At 53.5% G+C, this 25,480-nt stretch overlaps 10 protein-coding genes across 10 annotated transcripts; 4 read left to right on the plus strand and 6 right to left on the minus strand.

The window, feature by feature from the left end:
* Positions 1 to 558: 558 nt before the first annotated feature.
* Z517_02256 (uncharacterized protein) lies at positions 559 to 1,589 on the minus strand (the record flags this gene model as incomplete). Its single annotated transcript, XM_013431367.1, has 3 exons — positions 559 to 1,284; positions 1,385 to 1,464; positions 1,568 to 1,589. 3 exons carry the CDS (start codon positions 1,587 to 1,589, stop codon positions 559 to 561), a joined length of 828 nt encoding a protein of 275 aa, XP_013286821.1.
* A 200-nt stretch (positions 1,590 to 1,789) lies between these two features.
* Positions 1,790 to 3,301, minus strand: Z517_02257 (uncharacterized protein; the record flags this gene model as incomplete). Its single annotated transcript, XM_013431368.1, has 1 exon — positions 1,790 to 3,301. The coding sequence occupies one exon, from the start codon at positions 3,299 to 3,301 to the stop codon at positions 1,790 to 1,792; it is 1,512 nt and encodes a 503-aa protein (XP_013286822.1).
* A 612-nt stretch (positions 3,302 to 3,913) lies between these two features.
* On the plus strand, positions 3,914 to 4,708 carry Z517_02258 (uncharacterized protein; the record flags this gene model as incomplete). The annotated part of the gene is made up of 1 exon (XM_013431369.1): positions 3,914 to 4,708. The coding sequence occupies one exon, from the start codon at positions 3,914 to 3,916 to the stop codon at positions 4,706 to 4,708; it is 795 nt and encodes a 264-aa protein (XP_013286823.1).
* Positions 4,709 to 5,040: 332 nt separating this feature from the next.
* On the minus strand, positions 5,041 to 5,667 carry Z517_02259 (uncharacterized protein; the record flags this gene model as incomplete). Its single annotated transcript, XM_013431370.1, has 1 exon — positions 5,041 to 5,667. The coding sequence occupies one exon, from the start codon at positions 5,665 to 5,667 to the stop codon at positions 5,041 to 5,043; it is 627 nt and encodes a 208-aa protein (XP_013286824.1).
* A 665-nt stretch (positions 5,668 to 6,332) lies between these two features.
* On the minus strand, positions 6,333 to 8,107 carry Z517_02260 (uncharacterized protein; the record flags this gene model as incomplete). The annotated part of the gene is made up of 2 exons (XM_013431371.1): positions 6,333 to 7,439; positions 7,541 to 8,107. The coding sequence occupies 2 exons, from the start codon at positions 8,105 to 8,107 to the stop codon at positions 6,333 to 6,335; spliced, it is 1,674 nt and encodes a 557-aa protein (XP_013286825.1).
* Positions 8,108 to 9,399: 1,292 nt separating this feature from the next.
* Z517_02261 (uncharacterized protein) lies at positions 9,400 to 11,056 on the minus strand (the record flags this gene model as incomplete). Its single annotated transcript, XM_013431372.1, has 3 exons — positions 9,400 to 9,882; positions 9,971 to 10,171; positions 10,217 to 11,056. 3 exons carry the CDS (start codon positions 11,054 to 11,056, stop codon positions 9,400 to 9,402), a joined length of 1,524 nt encoding a protein of 507 aa, XP_013286826.1.
* A 1,207-nt stretch (positions 11,057 to 12,263) lies between these two features.
* On the plus strand, positions 12,264 to 13,666 carry Z517_02262 (uncharacterized protein; the record flags this gene model as incomplete). Its single annotated transcript, XM_013431373.1, has 2 exons — positions 12,264 to 13,250; positions 13,370 to 13,666. The coding sequence occupies 2 exons, from the start codon at positions 12,264 to 12,266 to the stop codon at positions 13,664 to 13,666; spliced, it is 1,284 nt and encodes a 427-aa protein (XP_013286827.1).
* A 2,592-nt stretch (positions 13,667 to 16,258) lies between these two features.
* Positions 16,259 to 17,887, plus strand: Z517_02263 (uncharacterized protein; the record flags this gene model as incomplete). The annotated part of the gene is made up of 1 exon (XM_013431374.1): positions 16,259 to 17,887. The coding sequence occupies one exon, from the start codon at positions 16,259 to 16,261 to the stop codon at positions 17,885 to 17,887; it is 1,629 nt and encodes a 542-aa protein (XP_013286828.1).
* Positions 17,888 to 19,325: 1,438 nt separating this feature from the next.
* On the minus strand, positions 19,326 to 21,038 carry Z517_02264 (uncharacterized protein; the record flags this gene model as incomplete). The annotated part of the gene is made up of 2 exons (XM_013431375.1): positions 19,326 to 20,837; positions 20,898 to 21,038. 2 exons carry the CDS (start codon positions 21,036 to 21,038, stop codon positions 19,326 to 19,328), a joined length of 1,653 nt encoding a protein of 550 aa, XP_013286829.1.
* A 1,407-nt stretch (positions 21,039 to 22,445) lies between these two features.
* Positions 22,446 to 24,183, plus strand: Z517_02265 (uncharacterized protein; the record flags this gene model as incomplete). Its single annotated transcript, XM_013431376.1, has 2 exons — positions 22,446 to 22,530; positions 22,598 to 24,183. The coding sequence occupies 2 exons, from the start codon at positions 22,446 to 22,448 to the stop codon at positions 24,181 to 24,183; spliced, it is 1,671 nt and encodes a 556-aa protein (XP_013286830.1).
* Positions 24,184 to 25,480: the final 1,297 nt, after the last annotated feature.

Raw genomic sequence — 25,480 nt, forward strand, 5'->3', positions numbered from 1 at the left:
TTATGGTATCCACGGTCATGGATGATGGACAGAAATGATGAACCACATTTTATTTCCTGTGGACCAATTCATGAAAAACAAACCAAGAGAAATGGATGGTGTGACTAGGGACTAGGGACTAGACTTGAGAGGAGCTTCTCGTCTGGCTGGGCTTTGTAAGGCCACGACAAGAATCAAATGAACTGAACTGGATGGACATGGCTGAAAAGGCGGTCGGACATCTTGTGGAATGTTCAGAGAAATAGGAACTAGGGGCGAGATGGGATGAAAGGCCTGCGGTCTGAGGTGCTTTAGTACCTACCCCGTAGGTAGTCTGCGGCGCACACGTTGCTCGTTAGAATCGCGAGGACATCCTCGAGACTCCAGACATGCTTCGCAATACACAAAAAAAAAACATTCCGCACCCTAATGGGCACCAGGCGCGCTGCGCTGTATACTTGTAGTATCATAGGCGAGGTAGACCCATACCCTTTCCGGCCCTTTCTGTCCCATCCGCACATCTACCCTCTCCCTCTCTCCTGTCCCTGTCCTTTCCGTCCTCGCGGACCTCACTCCCTATTAATGGCACGAATACCGCGCCTCGCGATACCCCACCAGTAACCCCTTGCGCTCTGCCGTGTCCGCCAGCGCATCATGATTACCCTCGACACGCGCGATCAGATCCCCCAGTTCCGCGCGCGACAGACGCAGCTCGTACTCGCCAAAGTAATTCGGGTTCTCGCCCGTCTTGCGGAACGCCAGACTCTCAAAGAGGGCAATGCTCCGGAGGTTCGTGCCGCCGATTTTCACGGACAGGTGCGTGAAGTGGGCTTGTTGTCCGGGGATCGTGGTGGTTGTGGTGGTGGGAGAACCAGGAGTAGGTCCAGGGTGAGAGTAGTCCTGGAATTCAGCCAGGATCTCGCGCTCGTGTTGTGTAATGTACTTGAGAAACGCGAGCAGCGCGGCTCGGCCGTACCCCTTGCGTTGATGGGCCGTCTCTGCGATCATGAGTTCGAGTTCGCCTGCCATGAGGATCTCGCCCTCGCCCCCGCCCTCGCCCTGCACGGAGTCGTCTTGGACCGGAGCGGTGGAGATGAAGAGGTTCACGTCTCCGACCATGGCGTCGACCTCGCGCTGAGTCTCTCCATCGCTGCTCTCTTGACACTCTCCCCCATCGGTGTCGGCACGGGTGTGGTTTTGACAGACGATAAAGGTCAATTTATCCCCATCCTCGCGCCAGCTGCGTTGCATGGTATATTCTTCTTCAAGCGTCAGGGGTTCAGACGCCGTGGCTTCTTGGATTTCCTAATTTTCTCAAACTGTCAGAACCAAAAAGCCAGTATATTATCTTTCGTTGGGTCCAACCCCTGGCTGGAGGGCAGGCGTTGTTGATATCAATACGTACAGGATCCTTCATCCATCCGTGGTATTTGGGCACATGGTGCGCCGAATAGGGTACCAAAACCACTTTCGTCGTGGAGACGCCTATGTATGTATACAGATAGGTTAGAGGAGGAATAACATTTCAAAAACTTTTGAGCGAGGTGGGGCGAACTCGAGGCAAGACGGTGATATCCTCAATACTCACAAGTATGTTCGTTGATGCGCATTGTCTAGATCTATCCATCATGGCGTCATGGTTTTTGAGACTTATCATATCATACCTACATAGGTATCATCAGATCATTCGGTCCTATACTGTACAACAAAGATATCATTTTGTGTTGGATAAAAATTCCGTGAATTTCTTTCGGGACGGGCGGAAAAGTTTCCGAGGTTTTTGATATTACAGCCTGGCCACGAGTTCGTCCTAAGCCGGATCGTGAATGTCAAACCGGACTACCTCAACCTCCAGCGTCTCGGAATCGACCAGCACAAGCTCTCCAGTCTCGTGGAAACGTGGAATCGCGATTAGTCGGACTTGCTGCCCGTCGGGACCGTCAATGACCGTAGTATCAAATCTCGGCTGGTTTCCCACAAAGAAGACGTGCGGACACTCTTCAATGACAAATTGGTCGCGATCTTGGAATGGATAGCACCAGAGGGTGTCTGGAGCCGTTGGGGCGCCGCATCGCCAACGTAACATGCTGGCCATGACTTCCAATCTCCCGTCTGCGCCTTTCCCGTCCGGGCCCCCAAGGTCCACGTACTTGAGGATGTCGTCCACAGGCTGACCGCTGTTGCCCATGAATCGCCAGCCGTCCACATCGCCATCCCAAGGGTTCGTCACACTGTCGAGCCATCCTGGCTCCTCTTCTTCTGGCTCGGCGATATTAGTGGTGGCGTAGGCCCGAGAGTGCGGCAACATGGCTGGATGGATTGGCTGTTGCGGTAAGCTTGCATTTGCGGGGTCTTGTTCGCCTGACATTATTGTAATTGGGATGCTGGGGAGGAGCTCGGCGAGGAACTGGTCGAGATGGAACGTTGGTGTGGGATTGTACGAAGCCGCGTCGTAGCCGTATCTGCGATTTCCAGGCTTCTTGCCGTCTTCAATCGACATTTGATGACCTGAAAGCAGATCGGACGCGATAGAATTGCCCGCAATTATGAGGCGAGAGATTTTGCTGGCTTCCTCCCGATCGTCTTCGTCCAAGGCCTCTGCAAGCAGGAATTCAGAGAGAAGTGAAACATTCAGTGTGTCAGCCTCGGTCTCGGAAAAGTCAAGCCCGCTGATAAGAGCGATTTTCTTTCGTTGTTGATCGACCTGCATTCGTGTGTCTCCCTCTTCATCCCGTTCCCATCTCTTGGGCTGTCGCGGTAAGTCAGGGATGTGTAGATCCAGCACGTCAAAGTCTCCATTTGCGGTTTCGGTACCCAGCACAGCGACAATGACGCCGGTGACCAACAAGTTGCTTTTCAGCGTCGCTCCCGCTAATCGAAGTCGGCCGGATTCGTCCTCCAGCATGACCTGTGTTTCCTCATCTGCAGTCAAGTATGACTGTCGCGGTGGTGCGCCTGCAACCCAGTGCTCTTTCGATATATCCTCCAGAATGTTCGGTTTCAGAGGCATGTCCATGTAGATTGTTCCCACAACCCAGCACAATTGGCCTTGACGGACATCTAGCACCCTGTCCACTCTCTGTGCCTTTTCTCCTGCGATCTCGAAGTCGGCCCAGTCTTCTTCAGCAATCTTCTCCACCACGGGTTTCAACTTGGCCAGGCGCAAAAAGTACATGTCACCGAATTGCTGGTGGTATTGTTTGGTGTCGCCTCGGGATAATCGGTAGGAATAGAGGGGATCATAGGAAGACGGGGCTCTTCGTCTCTGGTCATATTTGTCGTCCTTTTGCCATGGCCGCAGCAGACTCTTTAGAGGAGCCATTTTCACAACACTTGAGAAGTTGCGTCGAACTGAGGCCTTTGTTGGGTGTGTTGAGCGTGCTTTGAGACTTGGTTTCTTACTGAGTGTGACATGCGGAACACCAACGCGTAAAGGCGCGTCTCAATTAACAGGTTCGCGACAAGAAAAATACTCCACCGTACCGCGTATTTACTTCTGACGCCCTGATCCGTTGTCCGTACAGGTCCTCCTCCATTTCCATACAGACTACACTTTTGGCTTTTCTGAAATGGTGGTTTTACCATCCCATTTGTTAGGGTCCTGTCCCTCTGGCCTTTCCTCTGGTTCGTGCCTCATGCAAGACTCTGCTGTTCACTTAGCCTCACTTGAAGGCTAGAACTTGAGAGTGGTTCTCGACTCAGGTGCCATAGATGCCCGTTGTCGAATGGCCGTATAAAATAGAAGCTATCGGTAAGTCAGATGGGGACCTGAAGGACCTCAAAGCTTTGCCAGCCTTCCCAGGAATTATTTAAGTCGTGCATTTTCAGCCTGAGTGCTCGTACATCACATCGTTCAACATCTAGATTCTTTACCTCCAACCGCAGTCCAGATTCATCACAATCACAAAGAATACCACGCCTCTAAATAGCAACAATGGCCATCAGAGTCTTGTCGACGGTCACCTTGACCCTTGCGCTCGCAATCCAAGTAACAGCTCTTCCACGCCGCATTTTTCAACCCAACAAAACCGACATCACGCACCATATGCCCGTCCCTCGAGATACCGCCACACGCAGTAGTGAGGAGCAATGGGTCTGTGTCAACGAGGACTTGGAGCTTGATCCGGTGGAATGTCCCCCCGGCACACCAGGTGGGATTCCCAAAGCGGTGGATCTTTACAGAGTCAGGATCGGATGTAACGGTCTACGTTGTCCCCATCAGTGGGTTTTTGTCGATGCGGGCCTGCCGAGATTCAACCACACTTGCCCGCGACACGCGGTCGCTGCGGCGGCCAACTGGCGGAACTGGTGCTTTTTGGAGCCGCCTTTTTACATGGAAGCCGGCGCGTGGTGCGTGACGGGATCAGAACCGGTAGACCTCACGTTGGATGGCCCCAGCATCGACAGGTGCTGTGGTGAGTGGGTGAGCATCAAGGATCCATTCTACCGGGACTATCCTACGGTGCAGCTGCCCGATCTCAGCATCGTGCAGAACAAGATTGTGGACGGAGAGGAGATGCGAAGGGTGCTCAAGCCCAATGCGTGGGAGTTCAACATTGACAACAGCTACTGTCGAATGTGGATGTCGGAGACCGAGGCCCAGTACCAATACTTTATGCAGAACCTGGCGGCGTGGGATATTGACGATGCGGATTTATTGGGTCACGGTGGCCCGAGATTCAACATCAAGTGGGACAAGGACCAAGCATGGGGCCACCTACCGCCCTAAGCTGACAGTGCTTTAGGAGGGATACATGGTATTACCATCGTGTTGGAGGGTGTAGGTGAGGCCTTTCTTGTAAGATCACATATAACTGAGGTAGCTTTGGGGAGAGCAGAGCGACAAACACCCAGTGGGGATCGGATCAGATGGTATGGTTGTATGGTCGTATTCTGGATGGTGGACGGAGTAGCCGGCCTCTGTGATACCTGTCTATCTATAATAGAAGAACAAAGCTCGATACTCTACCATATCGATCAATCCTTTAAACCACCCCCTTGTCCAACCCTCCCTATTTCCCCTATCATGTATCTCGTCTACACTTGTAGCCACAGCTAAAGCTACAACTTCGGCTTCGCCCTAAGCCACATCCCCTCAGCCTCGGCGTGGACATTCCCCTGCCCGTCCTCGATGACGCCGTGGACCCAGATCTTGCGGCCCTCGGCCCTGGTGATCCACGACCTCGCCATGATGGTCCCCGGCGTGCCCACGGGTTTCTTGTACGTCACGTTCAGCGCGACGGTGAAGGTCGCGAGGCGGTCCGGCATCTGGTGGCCGATGACGTTGCCCATGGTGCTGTCCAGCACGGTTGCCACGACGCCGCCGTGTAGCGTGTTCGGGTGCGCGTTCATGCCGGTCCCGAACGTGTAGAAGCGGCGTACTTCGCCGCGAGTCTGGCTGTCCATCCCAATCCCCGTCCCCCGGTGGGTGTCCGTGGTGTCGCCATTGTGGATGGGAGGCCGGTACAGCGACAGTAGGTGCGTGATGGTCTTGTCCGTGTTCCATGTCTCGGCCATCAGCGAGTGTCCGTTTCCCGGCTGCATCAGCGTTCGAGACATGTTCACCTGCCGAAACGCCGGGTCTGACAGGTGTGGCACGCACCATGGTATAGAGCGGAAGTGGTCCAGCAGAGTCGACTGCGGCATTGGTGGCTCCGCGCCACCGCGACGAGTGTCGGTAGAGCCCATGGTCCAACTATGGCGAGGGGGCAGCTGCTTTGTGACGCTGCGAAGGAAATGAAATGGATGGTATGGCGGTTTTGTGTATGGTGCAGGACCCAGTAATGCTACCTAGTAGTGAGGGCAGTAACGGGGAGTGATGTTGGTCGTGGGTTATAATCGGTTGGGATATCGATGGCCTCAGTCAAACCTCACCACGACATTCATCCTTCCTCGCTCGGTAAATGTTGCTCGGCCACTGGTCATAGTCTCCGTCTTCATCAAAAAGAGTGATCAGGTATTCTTTATCAAATGGTGTATTGCATTGTTGAGGACCACCGAGGAAATTATATGAGTCGCGCTATCGGTCCAACTTTGGATCTTCTCGCCTCGTTTACCTCGGTCCAGGTTGGCAGCAGGCCGAAGTTCAATAATAATAATAATAATCCGATCCAATTCAATTCGTCAGAGTGTCAATCTGGAAATGGGAGTATTAACAAAGATACAGGAGTATACCGTCAATGCTTCGTTCCTTCAAAACAGCATCCAGTGCATTCTGAACACTTCGGGCACAAATATCGACTGCGCACGCGCGATCTCTTTCTCTCTCTCTTTCTCTCTATACACTACCACACACCACAGCTACTCACTGCGCCTAGCTTTCGAGCACTTCTTCTCCATGGTTATCCACTTCCTCAACCCCCGGATTCTCCAGCTTCCGCCTCCTCTCGATGTGACCCCTGCTTCTTCGAGTAGCCTGTGGATTCGGAAGCTTCCTTTTCTTCTTCTTCGCCCCCTTCTGAGGTAGACGTCTCCTCTCCCTCGCTGTCTGGCTGAGCATCTTCCGTCTCCTCCTCGATCGGACTCGTCCACTCGTCGCCCTCCGACTTTGCGTCTTCCTCGGCTTTGCCCTCCTCATTGTCCTTTTCTGCCGCTCCGGCGCGCGCTTGCTGGTACTCGCCTTCGTCAAAATACCTGGTCCCCCTCCAGACCCATTCGGGATGTCCCATGCCGCGCCCAATGTCCGGGATCGTCATGGGAGGCATCGAGTCCTCGGAGAAGACACTCAAAAAATCCTCTTGTCCTGTCAGGATGCGAGGGATGTTTTGCCGCGTCGAATACATGATCCGTTCACTCCATCCTTCCTCGATCACCTGGACATCTTCTAGCCCGCGAATGTCGCTTCCTCGATTTGACGCGCCGGCTGGTTTCGAAATGCCCACCACCGTGGGGAACGGTGCGATGCAGGTGAAATCCAGTGTGTGCCGGTTACACATGGCTCCCATGCCATTGTCTACCGGGTCGTTGAAGGGCACCATGCTCTGCGTGAAGACGACCTTCTCCGCGCCACGGAGGGAGATGGCGTATGCCGCCGTACACGAATTCCAGTTCGACCGAAAGTAGATCCGGGTCTGGAAGTTGAGGTAGTCGTCCGAGTCCTCTTGCCAGACGGACATGTCGGGCTGGACGAATTCCGACCTCGACCACGGCGGCAGCACCGTCGGGTCGTCCGTCACGACGTACCTCCTGTCGTTCTCTGGGTCTGTCTGCGCTGCGCAATGCCCGAACCAGATGATGTCCCAGTAATCGCCGTACGGCGATAGTGGCTTCTCGTCTTCGGGCTGCGCGGTCACAAACCGCGTTGCTTGTGCCGCCTGCATCATCTGGTACTTAATGGCCAGGTCCCAATCCGCGTCGTCTTCGAACACCAGAGCGGACTGGATGTTGTCCCGGAGCATCTCTTGCATGACGTTCAGGTGTGCTCGCCAACAGCCCGTGGCGCCGGCATCCTGTGCAAAGCTCTAAATGAAGTCGCCAAACGTTAGCTGTGTTCCGACGAACCAGGCATCCTTTCAGCCTTTCTGACTGCGGGTCAATAGATAGGTAAGTCCAGGTGTCTTACGTGTGGAAGAGCCTTGACCGACACATCTGCCCCTGAGACCCCGTCTCGGACCTCAAACGAGATGTTGGACAGCCGTGCCTGCAGACTGAAGGCGTCTCGCTTATCACTCCTCTCCGGCATGGAGATGACAAAGACCTTTGCAAAGCCCAACGTCGAGTTCATGGCGTCTTCCATGATATTGTAGTTGTTGTCGTTGTTCGCGGCTGCTGCTGCTGCTGCTGCCTCCTCCTGCTCCTGTTGCAGCTGAAGCTGCCGCTGCAGTTCATCCGCCTCGACCGCCTCCTCGTCAAGGAAGACATCGGCAACCCGCACATCCTCGATAGCATCGTCCGGCTGCACGTCATCAAACCGGCTGGACCTGTGACTACTCCCGGTCCCCAGACCGAGTCCTCCCCTGTGGTTATTGGTGTTGATATTGACGACGTCGTCGTGGCGGTGATCGAAGAGCCCCAGGTCCGCCACCGACGGCGCGTCAAAGTCCGGAAACGAGGGCTTGAACCGACCGACGAACAAGAACACAATCGTCAAGGTGATGGCAAACCCGGCGACTTCGAATCGTGGGAACATGACTCTTTGCTTGAGAGACAAGAGGGAGGGAGTGAAAGGAATGAGAGGAGGGCAGAAGGGGAAGGGGTTCGAAGAAAACAGGGAGATATTGGTGCATTTTTACAGTTACCGCCAGGCCTCGTTCTTGGGACAGCGTTCCATCGCGCCCTTTTTCGCCTCTGGAGCGTGGGATATCTAGGGAGCATGTAAGTGAGCGAGCGTGCGAAGCGAGGGCGAGGGCGAGGGCGTGAGGGAGAGGGAAGGACACGTAGAGGGCCGAGCCATCCCTTCGTACGAGTTCCTACTCTGTCACGTACGCGCTGCGCTGTGGAATGTGTCAAAACTCGCCCAGCCCTTCTGAAGAAAATGAAGAGCCCGTATCTCGTGCACGAGCCATGACAGGAACATGACATGACATGACATGGAGTCATGGAGTCTTAAAGATGGCATACATAACATGCCTATGCCTGGCCGAGACCCCATTTCCAATTCATCATGTGCGGTCGAGAACCGCCGACGCCCCTTTTAGCCCGCCAGCCTCGTGTGAGTATCAAGTCCCTCCCTCGCCAGGGACATTGAGAGTCAACACGCTCTCCAATTCGAGGCTGTCTTCGTCTTCTTTTTCTTCATTCGTAGGGAAACTGGCATCTGGGACAGACCTTTGTCTCGCCATTTGTCTCGGCCTGATCCCCCGCCTGTCTGAGACAATCATCCACCCCTGCCCGCACAGAAATTTGACGGACAAAACCACCCCCTTGCGTCAACGGCGCCATCAACATCAACATTGAGATTGAGGATGTATGTATGTACCGAGTAGTATTGTACCGCTCAGAGGAGAAATAGGTGCTGTAGCATTCTTAATTCCAGGGTCTGCGCTGCCTGCCTGTCTGGGATGCTATTCCCGGATCCTGTTTGGTCGTAGAATCGGATTGTAGTGGTAGGATGAATGGATTCGGTTACAGAGATGGACGGAGTCAAGGGTGAAACCCCCTCCTGGAGTCTATGACCTGGGTATTCTGGGTCTTTTTTTCTGTGTGGTCGTGATTCTGTCTAACCTTGTATAGGTAGTTACATATACACACATATAGATGGCCAAGCCAGCACTCACTCACTCACTCACGCACGCACGCACGCACGCACGCACTTCATGAAGCCTCCCTCTTTCCAACGCCGAAAACAAAAGCACAAAGTACGGCCGACAAGTCTACAAAAAATCTATGCCATCCTGTCGCAAACCCTCCAAGCTAGATATTGGACCACCGCGTTTTCCCATTACTGCATTATTTGGCCCCACGGCGAAAAACCACTCAGACTTACAAGTCAGGACCACCGCCGTCCTCGAAGATCATGTGGTGCTGCTCCTTGTCCGTGTCGTCGGACGACCCCGCAGAATTCGCTTCGCCCTCGGCGGCGGCAGCTTTCTTGGACTCGTCCAGCTCGTCCTCGGTCGGGTGCGAAAAGTCCGTCTCGCACTTGACGTTCTTGGGCGGCGTGGCCTGCCACCGGATCTTGCTGTTTCGGAGGGCCCGGACGTCGACGTCCTGCTCGACCCGCTGCACAATCTCCGTGGCGAAGCCGTACCTCTTCTTGGTCTGCCGCGACTCGTCGTCGTTGTACCCGACGTTGACGCTCGGCACCACCGCGATCCGTCCGTACCCGTACTTCCAGAAGTCCTTGCACAGGAGCAGAGGTTCGCCCATGTGGCATTCGTCGGGACGCGAGGCGCGGAATGTGATGTTCTCCCGCAGTAGGGGCTTGGCTGTGAAGACTGCGCCGCCGTTCCAACATGAATAGACCTGGGAGGAGCCATGATTGTGAGTAAAATGTAGCCATAGACACAAACTCTGTCATGACGTGGCGTGAAGTGGATCTCAAACTACTCACCTGGAAAGGCAATCTCGCCTCGAATCGTGTCTTCGTTCTAGGATCGTGGCGGAACATTGTATTGTTGGGGTCCGCACTGCCATCTCGGGGCGTGTTGACAAACATGTCACCTGTCATACCACGGGACGCTCCTACGTCGTTAAAGGTCTCTCCCTGGTTGGCCCAGTCCATGCCACAGACCATGTCAGCATTTTGATAGACCTGCAGAACCCGTTAGCATCTTCGACCGAACTCCCGTCCATCCACGCAAAGACTCGCCTTTTGATAGATGAGTTCTAGAATGTCATCCGTGCAGATGGCCACATCGTTCAAGAATACAACCGTTGTGTCAGGATCGTAAAGCTCCGGCTGCCGCACCAGTGGGTCGAGTGCTAGATTTCTCAGAGTGGCCCATTCAGTGATATAGTCGCTGCCCTCTTTGTACGGGTCAATGTCGCTTGTGCTGAAGTAATACGATACGTTCAGCGTCCCCATTTCCTCCCGGATTCTTTCCAAAATCTCCAACGTACCATCGTTGGAAGGGCGAGCAACAATGGACAAGGCACAGTCCTGTGGCCGGAGTATGCGGATCGTCTCCACAACCGATGCCAGCAAGCGCGGCAAGAGGGGAGCGCATTGCTGGAGATCGAGTGCGAAGAACCATCTTCTGGGTGGCGTATCCCATCTCGTCGCGAGACTGCGACGGCGGCGCAAGATCTTATAACGTTCTTTGATCGGCAGCGGACACCGTAGGCGTGGAAACCGACCGTCACCGGGATCCGTAATGGCTTTCATATACGGCTCAATGACCTTCAGTCTGTCGTCGTTCAGCCCCGAAACTCCAGGCGGGTCCCAAGGTTCCGAGTAGAAGTTGAAGAGTCCGTGTGTTGGACTGGTATCGTGGCTTTCAACGACATCGCCCAGTTCGACACCAGAAGAAGAAGAAGCGTGAATGCTGCCGTTGTGCCTGGCGGCTCGATAAACCAAGTCTCCCACCACGCCTGTTTTTGGCTGGGAGGAAGTAAAGGGGCCGCCGAAGCTGGAAATAAGTATAATGAAGAGTAACAAAATAGCCAGGTATGTCTTGTCTATCCCTCGCAGAAACATGGCGAACGGAAGGGCCATTATTGACTCTTTGAGGCGGAATTGTGGTGACGGGCAGGAGGGCGGGCAGCCCAGAAGGCGGTATACAATTTGAGCCTAAGGTGTCTACTTTGAAAACTTGTCACGCTGTCTCTGTGCGAGATCAGGTCGGCAAGATGGATCCTTCAAGGCGAGCTGCGGGCGAGGCTACCGCCACCGACTTTTGTTCGTGGGTTGCCGTGTCACCGCGTTGGCAGACGATCTGGAGTGCACATCGGGACTTGCCATACCAGCAGTCTCCAAGTTGCAGGCCGTTGCAGGCCGTTTCTAGGGTATTGCAAAAGTTGCTGCAGGAGCCCCTTTTTGCTAGTCAAGCCCTTTGTCTTGAAGAGTACTAGTCGTCCCACAATCGCCGTTCTGGTTGATATTGGAGCAGCCGGCGCTAATGAAGCGAGCAGGGGTCGCAAGTTTGCTATGCTGAACCCGATTGAATCCAGACTCGTCTTTTGCGTCCAGTCTGGGCACAAGCCACCACCCTACATACAGTGTAGTAGTATCTCTTGGTATCAAGCGTCCTCGAACCTAATGCTCACCGGGTGCGGGCGCAAGCATGAGTTTTGCTTGACGCAGCCAGCCCAAGATGCGGAGGACGCGCCAAGGTTATTAACAAGGTCGTGACTTCAAATCTCCGAACAAACAGGCGTTAGGGAACAGACATGCAGGGCGTCTTGATAAAGGGAAAGCGGCGAACCCAATAGCGTCGGTCATACACATCGTCGCCCCTCGCTCGAAGAGGGGTTGGGGATATGCCGTCATCAGGTGCCCTGAACCGATGAATTTGATGTCCATCGAGTCACGATCATTGACACCTCGTGTTGACGTGTTGAACAAATGGGCAAGCAGTGGCAACGAAGTGTCGAGCGACAATAGAGACTGGCAGCACGCACCCTGGAGAGGAAGACGCACACCTGCGGCCCTAAGCACGTGCCCAGTTCATTGGTGCCATTTCTGGTTGATATGCTCTGACGTAGTATAATATCCGGCGGATCACTAACAATGAAGTGCAAACTGTAAATTTTTTGGAAATCCTCTCTGCTTCGAATTGTTCACCGGTAGTTTCCTCTCAACCCCAGTTTGAAGAGATATACTCATCCACTCAGACGGTGAGGTTGAAAATGGGTCTAGCTGAGCCGAGAAAGTATGTCATGTTCATCTTCCACAAAATCGTCAAATGACCTCGTTCTGCGACGACGAGATAACAAACCGCCTTGATTCAGTTCTAACTTGTATGAACAGGAGGCAGAAACTGTCCCATGATCCCCGGAACCTAGCATGGTCGTCCCAGTCCTCTGAGACCTCCTATGGCCACCGCCTTATGACCCAGCAAGGGTGGTCGCAAGGGCAGGCACTCGGCAAACGCACCACCACCTCCCGATTTGGTGTTCCTAGCGACGCAGAACGCCTCGCCTCCGCACATGTGGGAGTTCTCTTTAAAGATGACAATCTAGGTCTGGGTGCAAGGAGGAAAGGCGGGAAGGAAGCCGTTGAGAACCAGAAGGTTGGGCTGGATGCATTCCAGGGCCTCTTAGGTCGATTGAATGGCAAGAGTGAGGAGGTGCTGAAACAAGAGGAGAAGAAGGTGGAAGACAGGAAGTTAGCAATGTATGCCCGAGGGAGATGGGGTGGCATGATCTTTGTCAAGGGTGGAGTTTTGGTCGGAACTCTTGACAAGAAGGAGCAATTGGAAAACACAGAGTCTGCCACTTTGGTCGAGAACGATCAACCCCCGCCTGAATTATCACCGCAAGACCAAGAAGAAGCTAAAAGAAAAGAGCGTGAAGAGCGACGGAAACTAAAGGAAGAAAAAAGACAGCGGAAGGAGGCGAGGCGGTTACGGCGAGAAGAGAAGGCTCGGAGAAGAGCTGCAAAGAAAGCCGGGGACGATGCTCCAGGGCTCACAGTCCATAAGTCTCCTTTGACTCAGCCCCCAGATGAACCTGTGTCCTCTGCCGTATCAGATAACGAATCCGAGGCAGGCCAAAGGTCAGGCAAGCGCGATGAGCGACGAAAGCACAAATCTTCAAGGGATGTTGCGGACGCCCCAGAGAAGAAGTCGCCCGTGTCGACTTTGAAGGTGGTATCCAACAAACCGAGCATCACTGTCATGCGAACTGGCCGACATCTGCTTAGAGGGCGGAACATCCAGGCCAAGAAGATGGTATTGGCCGATATGAAGGGCCTGGACGAGATTTTTATGAGATGATGTTGTCAATTGCTGTGAGCGTTTGAGCAATGGTATCGATATCCTGCAGTAGATCTAGAGATAATCCATGCTAGACAATATCGACCGAGATGGCGTGTGACTTTGACAACCACGTCCAGGAGAGAATCATCCTGCAATTCACCCAACCAACACGATCTGCTGAGACCACGACCAACCAGACCAAACCTGAACGACATGTGCCTACGTCTTCGACTTTCCTCAAGGCCAATCTCAACCTCTTCCCTGCGGCATCTCCTGGTGGTGGCGGTGACGAGTATGTCCGCTACCCTGGATCAGGAGCATCCAATTACCCGAAGCAGACGATCGCAACGCAACTAATATCCATAGACGAACAACCCGAGGAGATATGAAGGGCCGATCAGGACGATCAGGTCATCGACCAGCCCGGTGACGTGATGACAACGCGGGTCGTTGTACAATCTATCACGTCGTGTTCTGGACTTGGTGTAGAGAAATCCACCCGTGTTTTCCATGCATGCAATGGCATTTTGCTTTCTGCGACGCCCCCTTAGCAATTCACCAGGGTTGCCGTTGCCACGATTATTGATGGCAAAATTCAGTCACCGCGTATCTGGCCACATGTCAAACATTGGCATTTTTACTCCATGCAAAAAATTCTCAGAACAGTTTTGCACTTCGTGTCGGAGATCCATTGAAGAATCATGCGAGGCTAATTGAGCCCCTCGGGGGATGCTTAAATTTGGTCAAATCCACTCCGTTGGACGCGGAAGTGGATGGGTTCAGTCAGGGGTCCAGTCTTTGTCCTGTTGAAGAACAGAGTGGAGGATTCCCTGGTGGGCGAACCCTGTTCGATGTTTCTTTGCGGGTTACGCACCATCCTGTTTGTGAATCTCCCATGTGCTTCTTGATGGTCGCTGCTAAGGGGGAAAACCAGCGAAGAGAGTTTAGGCATACGAGACTGTTGAAGGAAAGAAGCTTGGAGCAAACAACGGTCGACACAGACAAGAACGTCCTACCGCATAACTACTTTGGCAGTTTCGAGGCGTTCAATAATGTACGGGGTATGCAGTCACAGATCTCGGCGCTTTGGAACCGGCTGAGGTGGATGGGTGGCCATGACTTTTGTCACCAGCTGAACTAGAAAAATCTACGCGCTGCCAATCGGCAACCACCTGAAACACCGGCGCGCATGCGACTAAAGGGAAGAGCCGCACATGCCTCTACCGGTACTGGGTATTCCTGCTTATTGGGTGGAAAGGCCCATGATTTACGGAATAAGCGTCTGGAAAACTATTGCGCTTCAGCAAGTACGGAGTATTGTATCTGTACTGGTACTCGTATGTACGGTACCAACGGTGGCCGGTTTCATAATGTGGATCTCTGGCGGCGATTCATACCAGTACATCCGAGTGGATGAGGGCCATCAGGCCAGGTTTGTACTTGTACCTCGTACGTACAAGCTCAACTCTTATCTTTTTGTTCCCACCAGTACTTCGCTAAACCCTGCAGCGGTGTTTACCCCTAGCCTCAAAATTCCAGCCCAGCCAGCCACGGCGAGGGTAAGTTACTCATGTTGCCAAACGGCCCTGGGGCCTGAGGCGAGATTCTGCGGTGTCGGTCAGGAGGAGCCCGATGGTGCCGAAGAGAGCCCAGACCTGGAGTGTTTGTCTCATCCTCAACCCATGCCCTGCTACTCGTTACTTGCCCTCCCAAGAAACAGTCCAGGGACGTTGATTGGCGACCAGGAACTGCACTCCTGAGAAATCCATCTGCAGCCCTATTGACTAACGTACGCCTCTGGCTTGCTTAGGTTTTTCTCACGGAACAAGAGCCGTCTGCTTTGGGAGAACAATCACAATCATCCCAGGGATTCAGGGACAGAGTTGTGCCTGACTGCGACATTACGCCATGATCAACCTCTGTGTTGCCTCCAGAGCACCCAGCGATAAGGTCACTCACTTAGAGCATGGATGAGACGACGATCAGTCAGTCAATCAAACAGATTTTCTTCTGCACCAAGGTGTCTGATGCAGCCAAGTTCCAGACCATGCTGTACCTGCAGAAGCGTCCCCTGACGAAAGACCCACATTATTGGATCCGACATCCGAAAGGGGTTAGATCGGTTCCGTTTTACTCCGAGTACATTGTCACCCCAGCTGCGAAAAAGAAGAGAACGCACACCGCATCAACCCACCTTGGGACCTGTCCAGAAATGGAGTACGAGTAGATATCTGAGCAAGATTACAGATTACGGCTGGCATGGGTCTGAGTTTGGAGAGGTCCATTGCCTTTCTGGATGGAGACAAGGTGAGCAAAACGGCTCCAAGAGGACGATATTGGATCACGTCTTGGCCCCTTAACGCGCTTGCCTTAGTCCAAAAGATCTTTTGTTTTGTGGTGAAAAGCAAAAACACGTCTTGGGTTGCTGGAACGTCTTCAGGCCCCTCCTCCTCGTCTCTCATGTTGTTACCATTGGGTAAAGTTCCGAGCTGCTTTCGGAAACCGTGGCGCCTTACCCACTTTTTGGACTTCGCTAGACTAACGGGAGTCTTTTTGCCTTTCCCTTCCCCCTGATATTCGATCAGATCCAAATGGGGGGGACCGCTGGGCCCTGGCGCTTCGGAACTCATTCACACCAGCACCACAGGTCCCACCTAGCCGTCCCAAGTCCAGTCCCTTGTCGAACTCCTTTGCTGGTGGTTGCCGCGTGTCTGGAAGAAAAGTGAATAATGGGGAGGGGTGGGATGGTGTTTACAGAGTAGTACCACACACCACACCTCCAGGGCCAAAAAAGAGCCCCCACGTTCAAACATCCTTTCTACTCATACTCGATACTCACACTTATACTCGTACATATACATGGCTCAAGCTTCAAGTTATCCAGTCACCGATCGTCGTCGTCTTGTCTGCGCCGCGCACACGTGAGTGTGAGTGACGTTGCCCCCCAACGTCCGTCTGGGCCGGCCACCAAACCCCCAACCATGTTTGCTATGCTGACGGGCACGGTACGCAAAAGGCCGTCGTCCAGCATCCTTTTGATTCTTTTGTTGCCGTTGCTCACGCTCGTCTATTTCCGCTATGTCGTCGTCGAACAACACAAGACCGAGCGCCTCGTCACCGACCTGCACACCTACGTGGCCGAATACCCCCTCGATGTCGCGCTGCCGGACTTCGCCTCGGTGGCCAACCAAGTGGCGGCTCTGTCGCAGCTCGCGGGGCTCTACATGCGGGAACAGACGCTCGATCGCAGCCGTCTGAAGGATTCCCTGGTCCATCTCTTCCCCTGGTGGAACGAGGACAAATTGGCCTATGTGCCGTGGAAACACTCGTCCAGCAAACAGTCGAAACCCTGGTCCAAGGACAAGAAGAAGCCGGACCTGAAGACGGGGATCGTCGTCTGCGTCGGGGACGGCAACGTCGAAGACGCCCTCTTCCTGATCACCAACCTGAAAAAGGTGCTCAAGAACGAACTGCCCATCGAGATCGCCTACGCCGGCGACTCCGACCTGTCGCCGCACACGCGGACATTCCTCCGCGCGACCAGCAAGGACATACAATTCCTCGACCTCACCAAGATCTTTGACAACTCCCTCATCGGGCTCAAAGGGTGGGCGACCAAACCGTTCGCCCTCATCGCCAGTAAATTCCCGCGGACGATCCTCGTCGACGCCGACGCCGTCTTCTTCTCGAACCCGGAGCGGGCGTGGACCGACTACGAGGGCCTGCAGGAGACGGGGACTCTCTTCTTCCACGACCGTGCCGTGACGATGGACCACAGCGAAAACCGGCGGCGGTTTGTGGCGGAGCAGCTCGTGCGCGCGGGGCGGCAGCCGTCGCAGCGGCTCAACAGCAGCTCGCTCTTCTACAAGGGGTACATTGGCGAGGAGGCCGACTCGGCCGTCGTCTACTTTGACAAGTCGCGGCCGGAGCTGTACGTGACGGCGCTGTTCGCGGCGTGGATGAACGTGCAAGACGTGCGCGACGCCATCACCTGGGACACCTTCTGGGGGGACAAGGAGTCGTACTGGCTGGCGGCGGAGCTGACGGGGGTGCCCTACGCCTTTGAGCCGTGGTACGCGGCCCGCTTCTCCGAGGCCCTGAGCACGTCCGAGGCTGTCGTGTTCAAGACGCCGCGCATCTGCTCGCCGCACATGGTGCACTCGGACGCCGACGACGACGAGCCCTTTTGGACAAACATGGGCATCTGGCAGAACAAGGAGGACAAGTCGCTCGGCTTCGCCAACTGGACCCACTGGTACCTGGGCGACCCGATCGACCAGACCATCCGCACCACCGCCGCCGCGAACCTGACCCAGGTGCCTCTCGAGCTGGACCTCGATCTCGATCTCGAGGGTGACGGCGATGGCGACCCGGACCGCGTCTCCAACGCCACCCTCGCCCAACCCGCCAACGAGACCCAAGTCCTCGCCACCCAGGCCTCTTGGAACTGGCGCGACTGGACCGAAGACGCCCGCGGCTGTCCCCAGCACGACGAATCGCGCTGGCGGCCCCTGAGCCGCGAGTTCCTCGAGCGCCTGCAGTCCATCATCACCGAGGCCGAGCACATCCGCTACGCCTGGACGAGAAAGAAGATAGAGATGAATAATTGACCCCTTGCCTTTTTTTTTTTCACTTTTCTCTTCTCTTTTGAGCTTGATATCGATCCCCTTTTCTCTTGAGCCTGCTTTCAAATCTCATGAATTTTTGAGCGTCTTAGGTTTGGGTTTTGGGGTTTGAGTTTGTGTTTGGGACTTTTGTGACATCGGGGGATCTTGGTCTTTGGGGTTTGGGGACAATCATGTTTAACCCCCGTTCGAAGGGTGTTTTGGGTGTTGAAGGTGTCGGGGAGTCTCTTGGGAAATAATCTCCAGATATAGAGAGAGAGGGTATAAAGAGTAAGAGAGTAACTCGGGTATATAGAGACGAGACAGACGGGATATCTGGGTGGGATTTCTCACGTCGTTCGTCGGAGATGACGAAAATGTATATGGTCTTTTATGTTCCCTCTCCCCCTTTCCTCTTCTTTTCTTTTCTTCGTCGTCCTCTTCGCCTCGGAATCTTTGGGTGTTGATCTCGCAATCACCTATTCCGTGTTTACGACTTATAGGAGTAGGATTTGCCTCGTTTGTCAGCGGCATCTGAGTAGACTCCATTCATTTTCACACGTGTGATTCTGTCCCTTCTGTGCCTCTGAATTCATGGTAATTGGCTTACAGTACTGTCTCCACAGATATTCAGTAGAGTAAAAGACATAAACGCGGACAGTAAAGAAGCTAGCTCAGACAGACCATCTTGGCTGTCTTCACGACTGGGCCTCGATCTGCCCATTTCCTCTCTAGCTAGATATCTCTCTGTCGTACTTGTGTACCTTCATACGTACATAGTCCGTAGGGTACATGAGCTGGAACCCCTTCAGAAGGGATGTGATCGAGATTCATCCTCGCTCCCCTGTTGGCTTCTTCACGTGCCAGTCTTCTAGATATAATATATATCATAATGGATATCAGTCCCGTAAACCAGGAAAAGCCCGCCATCTAGATTTGATTCCCGTCACTAGAAAATCGCTGCCTGCCTTCATCATGAGGGGAAAAATAAGTAAAAAAATAAACATGACATTATTCTTGAACCCTCGAGACTGCCCTCCTCGGGCGCGTGGGTCATGATGCTTCCTGAGGGACACTCTTGTTTCTTGGTTGTCGCCTCTTTTGGCATGGGAGAGCCACCGAAATAAAAGGTGGAAAATTTGGGAAAAAGATTATTGTTGTCGAAAATCCCTGTGATTTCGGCCCGCGCTGTTTCTCTTTATACACACAAAAGAATACCGGGTAGTGTTGAAGTAGTTTCGTAACGGGACAGTCGCACATGACTTGCACGGGGGAGAGAGTGTGTTTTCGTGTATGCTGGCGTGTGTGTGGTCTTTTCTCCATGTATTCAAACGGTGGGATTTGCGAGTCAATATTGCCGTCTGTCATTCCTTCTCAGGGGCAGTGACCAAAACTTTCAAGGGCCAGCAAAGAACACGATATTCTGTCAATTTCTCGTGTCCCCTCATATGACTGCTCCGGCCTTCCAGTCCCATTTGCCGTTTTCATACGAGAGCTCTTCCTTGGACAGTCCCTTGAAGGGAGCCGCGATAATCTCCGAGTAGTACGAGGCCACCTCCATGGTACAGTCGAGGACGTCTTTGCTGACGGCCGTGTACCGTAGATCCCACTCGGTCTTGTTCCGGGTGGACATGTCGGCGAGGAAGACGCCGTCTAGATGGGCGACGTGGGGCAGCTGGCTGACGAACTTGGAGAGGCTCGCCAGCTGCATGATCTGGACGGTCGAGTCGGCCACCGAGAGGGTCAGTGTCAGGACGTCGTGCTTGGGCCGACGATCCCACCTGGCGATACTGTTGGCGATGACGATCTTGCCCTCGCCGCACGGATCACCAATAGCCTCGGGCGTCATGGCCGCCGTGCCAAAGTCAATGGGCCCGGACATGAAGCTGAGGTAGAAGTGGTCGCCGTGCGCCGTCATGATCATCAGCTCGGGCCGGTACATGGCCAAGTCGTCGGTGCACCCGATGTTGATGTGAGACCTGGGGAAGCCGACCCATGCGTGGAGGTTGGAGCGTGTTTCCAGCTGCAGCGGCACCATGTTGGTCCCGCCCGTCATGCGCCCATTCGCATTGATGCCCGATCCTTTCAGCGCATCGGGAACTTTCTGCTCGTAGACAAAATGGCACCAGCCGTTGAGGGTGTGGCATTTGAGCACCCTCAGTGGGTTGAAGTCGTAGATGAAATGGATATAGTGGCTGGGCCACTTGTAGTGTCCTGGCGAGATCGGCTCGTGCTCGTTGATGAAGAAGGGGGCCCAGTTCTTTTCCGCGTGCGCCCTCTCGGTCTGGCCCGTGATGGTCAGGACGGTGGTGTCGTTGGAAAAGGGCCGGAAGATGTACATGGCGCGGTCTCCGGTTTTGAGGTCGTAGAGCATGTTGAAGGTCACAATGGGCTCAGCATCATCCACCCCCTCCTCGAGAATCACACGGGGGTCTTCAGGGCCAAAATACCGGTCACCCTGCTTGAAGGGCGCGGGGATGTTGAACACGGTGGGGAATTTGATCTCTTCGCTCTGCCACTGGATGGTATAGTTCTTCAGCTCGTTCCAGTTTTCGTCGTGGAGTTGGCCCGCCAGAAAACTAATCACAGGCTTGTGTCGGAGCCCGTTGTCGTAGAAGATGACTCTGGTCACGGTCAAGAAGACCTGGAACTTCTCGATCCACACACTCGACCCTGATAACCTCGCCCAGGTTTTGGCCACCATATGGCGGAATGTCAAGCCCTTCTCTTGTTGGGAATAGTCAATCATGGGGTGGCCGGCCAGCGATCGTGCAATGTGCTCCAAGTCATCTTCGAGGTACAAGCTCGTGTGCACCTGTAGTTCTCCTTCATGTCTGAGGTCTTCGCAAGTGCGACTCGCGAGGTCTCCGGTGTTGACGAAGCCGGTTATGGGGATCGACTGAAAGCCGTTCTGATCAAGGTAGGTCTGCTGGCGGAGCGCATGAGGCAATCGAGTCTGTAGTGTAAGAGTTAGCCAGAGAACATGAGCCACCTTGTTTGGTTGTATGCCGCATACCTGGAGGGGTTTTACGTCGAGTGCCCCTAGGAAGAAGCGTAGACACAGTATCCCGCACAAGACAGCAATGATTCTGACTTTGCGACTTGTCCACGGGATCTTCCCAGGCATAGCATACTGCTGCAGGGTTTCGAGCTTCATCTTGACCGAAGAGGTGGTGGATTGCATATCGAGAAAGTGACAGTCGACCAGGCCCGTAACTTCGACCTCATATTCGCAGCATGGTAAGTATGGGGAAGAACTAAGAGGAGTAGTCGTCCAATGTCAAATATTCAATATTCAGGACATGGTGGGATAAACACAAAGGCAAATAATGCCACTCGAGCCGCCTTTTTCTCCCCCCCCTGAGGTGAGTTAGGTGAGTTTGACAGCGTGACAGCCCACCGCCGCGAAGAGCCAGTACGGGGGAGGTAGTGAGATCCGCCAGCGGATCTGTTGAGATATGGACGACGCGATAAGGCCCGAGCTACTACGACTACTACGGAGGACAAACAGTCGTGCATGTCATCCGTGGAGACATGGAACCAGCCATTCTTAGGTCTTGAGCGTCAAACTGACCAGAGTCCCTTGCAAGACATTCTTTTTTGGGGGGGGGGGATTAGGGGCTTTTGCTAGGCGAGCTGAAGGTTGTGGGCGTTTGCAATTTCGGATCGAAGAAGCGGGTCTCTTGTATCATTGTAGGTACCGAGTCAAGGGAAGAACAGGTGGTGTATGTACAAGTACGAATACATGTATTGAGTATTTTTCAGGGGCGTTCTAACTGGGCAGGTTTACCGAGTATGAAATCTTCCATCAGCCACTAAATTATGGCGACATGGTAACCGCCACCAAAAGTCTAGAGCCCAAACTGGCCCCCAGTGTCAGGAATTCTTCTTTACTGGTACGAATAGACAGCCAAGATGCGTTGAAATAAGGACATGGCTATCCTACTGGTGAAAGTGAGTATCTCGTATATTATTATTAGAAACTCCAGATGGGCATTAGGATCGAGAATTTCATGACATCAGCTTGGGACTGTCAGTCTGTCACATGCATCAACTTCCCAAGCATCGATCGTACCTTCCAAAGTGGGTTCTTGCCCGTGTATCAAATCCCACAAACGATTGGCAGTCACATTCTCTCTCTAGGCACACCAGATAGGCAGGCAGGGCAGGGCCTGTCCATCCGCGGCGCTCCGTCCGGGTACCTGACGATCATGCCAGAATGGTCATGGGACAGAGAGATACGGCGTCAGCAATAGTTACGGAAGCCGTGGCCAATCCTTGCATCATTTGATAGTCAATCGTAAGTCATCAGTCATCGATCACGGACAAGATGGATTGGAAAGAGGAGGGGACTTGAAACTCCACCTCTCTTGCTCACCATTCACCATGATCATTCCCGATTTATCCTCCAGCCAAGAAAAGTCCAAGCACCACGCAAACAGTTCAGGGGCATGTGGGACGCCACCCTTCCCGCACGCTATACTAGTTTTACTCTTACTTACCCAATACTTGCTGACGACTTCAGAAGTACTCGGATGGTCTCGAGACGCACCTCGCCGATATCATGACTGAAGGTGGCGGCGAGGGCTTTTCCAATGCTCGATCCATGAACAACGAACGCTCAAACTTTGCAGTCCTCAGAAATGGCGGTAAGATCAGACTTTTTGTATCTAGGATAGGGCTGGTCGAGTACTAACCTCTGTCCGGTCGATGTAGCTCAACCCTTTACCACAGCGGTTCACAGACTTCTGCTATGGCTGACCCCGAGCTTTGCCTCGAGGTCCAAATCCGTAAAGGCATCAACCTCGACTCCAGCCGACAAGATTTCTGCCCTGGATGGCCTTCGAGGAATCGCCTGTCTCATTGTCTTGCACGAGCATTGGACCTGTGCCGTTGATGATCCTTGGCGACCATATGCTATGCCCAAACTCGCGACTGGCTTCATGTGGATGCCTTTTGTCATGCTCTTGTGGGCTGGTGAGGCCATGGTGAACCTGTTCTTCGTCATCTCGGGCTATGTCCTCTCTTACAAACCCCTGGGCCTGTTGTACTCGTCCAACCTTCAAATGATGTACGAATGCATTGCCTCGTCGGTCTTCCGCCGAGCATTCCGCCTCATGCTTCCCACAATGGCGGCCGTGGTCATGATTGCGACTCTCACCCAACTGCGAGCCTTCGAACCTGCCAGGTACGTCTTCAACGACATCAATACCGCGCAAATGGAGGCGTTTGACGCAAGGAACAACGTCACTCAAATGATCGAGGATGGCCTCTTCGTGGACAATCCACGGCCCCGTCTAATGCGCGAAGACCCTCCACCCTTGTCCGAGACCCTTGCGGCACAGGTTTCAGATGTTGTGACTGAATTCTACATGCTCGCCAAAGGCTCAGTGCCTGGGGAGCCTAGCCAGCATGATTACTTTGTCTACGACGCACATATCTGGACTATTCCCGTGGAGCTGAAGTCGAGTTTGGCCATTTTCGTCCTCATGATGGGAACCTCGATGCTCACCAGCGGATGGCGGCTCTTCTTTCACAGCGTTGTCGCAGGGTTCTGTGCCGTGCAGGAATATCGTAGCATCTGTCTGTTTGTGGGGGGGATGATTATCGCTGAGCTTGATCTGATGCGGAAGCATCTGGGACGTCCAGGCCCGTCGCAAAGACAGGGCCCCATCCTCGGGCATCAGTCGCCGTCATCATCGTCAGCGCCGTCGCCTGACAAGATCTTCGGATGGCTTCAGTATCAGGATGTGGCATCGGCTGCTTGGGGTCTTTGCTTCGTCTTCGGCTTGTATATTCTCTCCATTCCGCTCCTCGAGCCCGTCACAATACCACCATATGTGCATCTGGCTCGTCTGCTCCCGGCATACATCGCCGACAAGAACAGGCTCATCCGACTAGTCGGCGCGGTCGTCACGACATGGGCGTGCGTCAATTCTGATATCGCCTCGCCCATCTTTCTCAACAAAGTCGCCCAGTATCTGGGCCGGATATCCTTTGCCCTGTACCTCACGCATGGCATGCTCATCCGCTCGCTGGGGTACGTGGTCATCGGGAGACTGCGGTCTCTCACGGGCGCATACGTCCGCGAGGACACGTCGCTTGCCCAGTTTGTGTTTATATGGTTGTTTGGCTATCTCCTGATGCTGCCGTTTTTCCTCTGCGTTGCCGACCTGTTTTGGCGATCTGTCGACGTACCCTCGGTCAAACTGGCCCGGGACATTGAACGGCGGCTGAGGAGGCAACAGCGTCGCCAGCAGCAACACCAGCAGGACTGGTGGCCGCGGAACAAGGTGCCTTGATGGTTGGTAGCTGTCATGATCGTCGCTGGGAGACGAAGAAAAAGTGCTATTAGAGCCGCGGTATTCTGGTATTTGTAACCTACAGACCCTTTTTTATCCTTAGTCGGGTACGTGAATGAGAATCATTAGAACATGGCGTATGGCTTCCGAATATGAGATCCAGTGTGGGCACTGGACGGACGATACAGGAGTACATGGAATGGAATCCTCGCGAATGACAAGACGAGACAACCGTCTTTGTTTGAGGCGGATTTCTGTTCGTGATGATTGGCCCTCTGTCTGTGTCCATCTGTATCCGTACGCGTATCCTGTTGTGTCTAGAGGTCCATACCATATCAAAGAGCAGATACTCGTTCTTCGCGCTACATGCGTACCTATCTACGTAGGTACAGTACATAGCTACATGTGTATCACGGTCGTGTTATCTACTGACTCTAGCCTGTAGACGCCTATCAGGTATCTATCTACATGTACCTTGGTAATCGGGTCTTTGCGCCTTTGAGTCTTTGTATCCTTGTGTCTCTGATGTGTGTTCGCGGTATATACACGGTACGTGGAATATGTAGTATGTAGTATGTGGGATGTGGGATGTGGGATGTGGGATGTAGGATGTAGGATGTGCGTATTCACGCGCTCAAGTTCATGCCCAAGTGCAATGGATACAACTAACTACCGAGATAGGTAGGTAGGTAGGTAGGTACCGAGAGTATGTATCTACAGGATGTCCTATGTACTCGGATCCTAGGTTTGTAATATATGCTGGTACTTCTTGTGTCCAGAACACACCGTCCTCCCCCGCCACCACCAGTACCATCACCGTCACCACGACGTGTAAATACAATATATACCTCGTCCATTCTTTATTCGAGACATCCCTCCTGCATTGAAGATTCCCTCCATGTGACGGCGGCGGTGGTGGTAGTACAGTGAATTTATGGTGTTGAGGCCGAGGAAGTTATTTTTATTTTATCATTTCCCAACAAACTCGATACTCAGCAATTCGACGGATAATACTCGACGGTCGACACTTGATAATTTGATACCCGGCATTTGAACGTGATACTTGATACTCGATACTCGATGCTTGGAGCTCAATCTTTGATCTTGATTGAATATTAATGATTGATTGGCAATATCCATCCGTGCCCATGATACAGCTAGCTGCACAACTGCCACCACACTTATAACGAGCGCCTCTTCTCATCAACCACCTCAACGCCTATCATGAATAATACTCCATATCCTCCTACCCGGTAACGATAACCCTAAAGGCCCAATACCCAGCCAGTTGCCGATA

The sequence above is a fragment of the Fonsecaea pedrosoi genome (genome assembly GCF_000835455.1).
Source record: "Fonsecaea pedrosoi CBS 271.37 unplaced genomic scaffold supercont1.2, whole genome shotgun sequence".
Taxonomy (NCBI): Eukaryota; Fungi; Ascomycota; class Eurotiomycetes; order Chaetothyriales; family Herpotrichiellaceae; genus Fonsecaea; species Fonsecaea pedrosoi.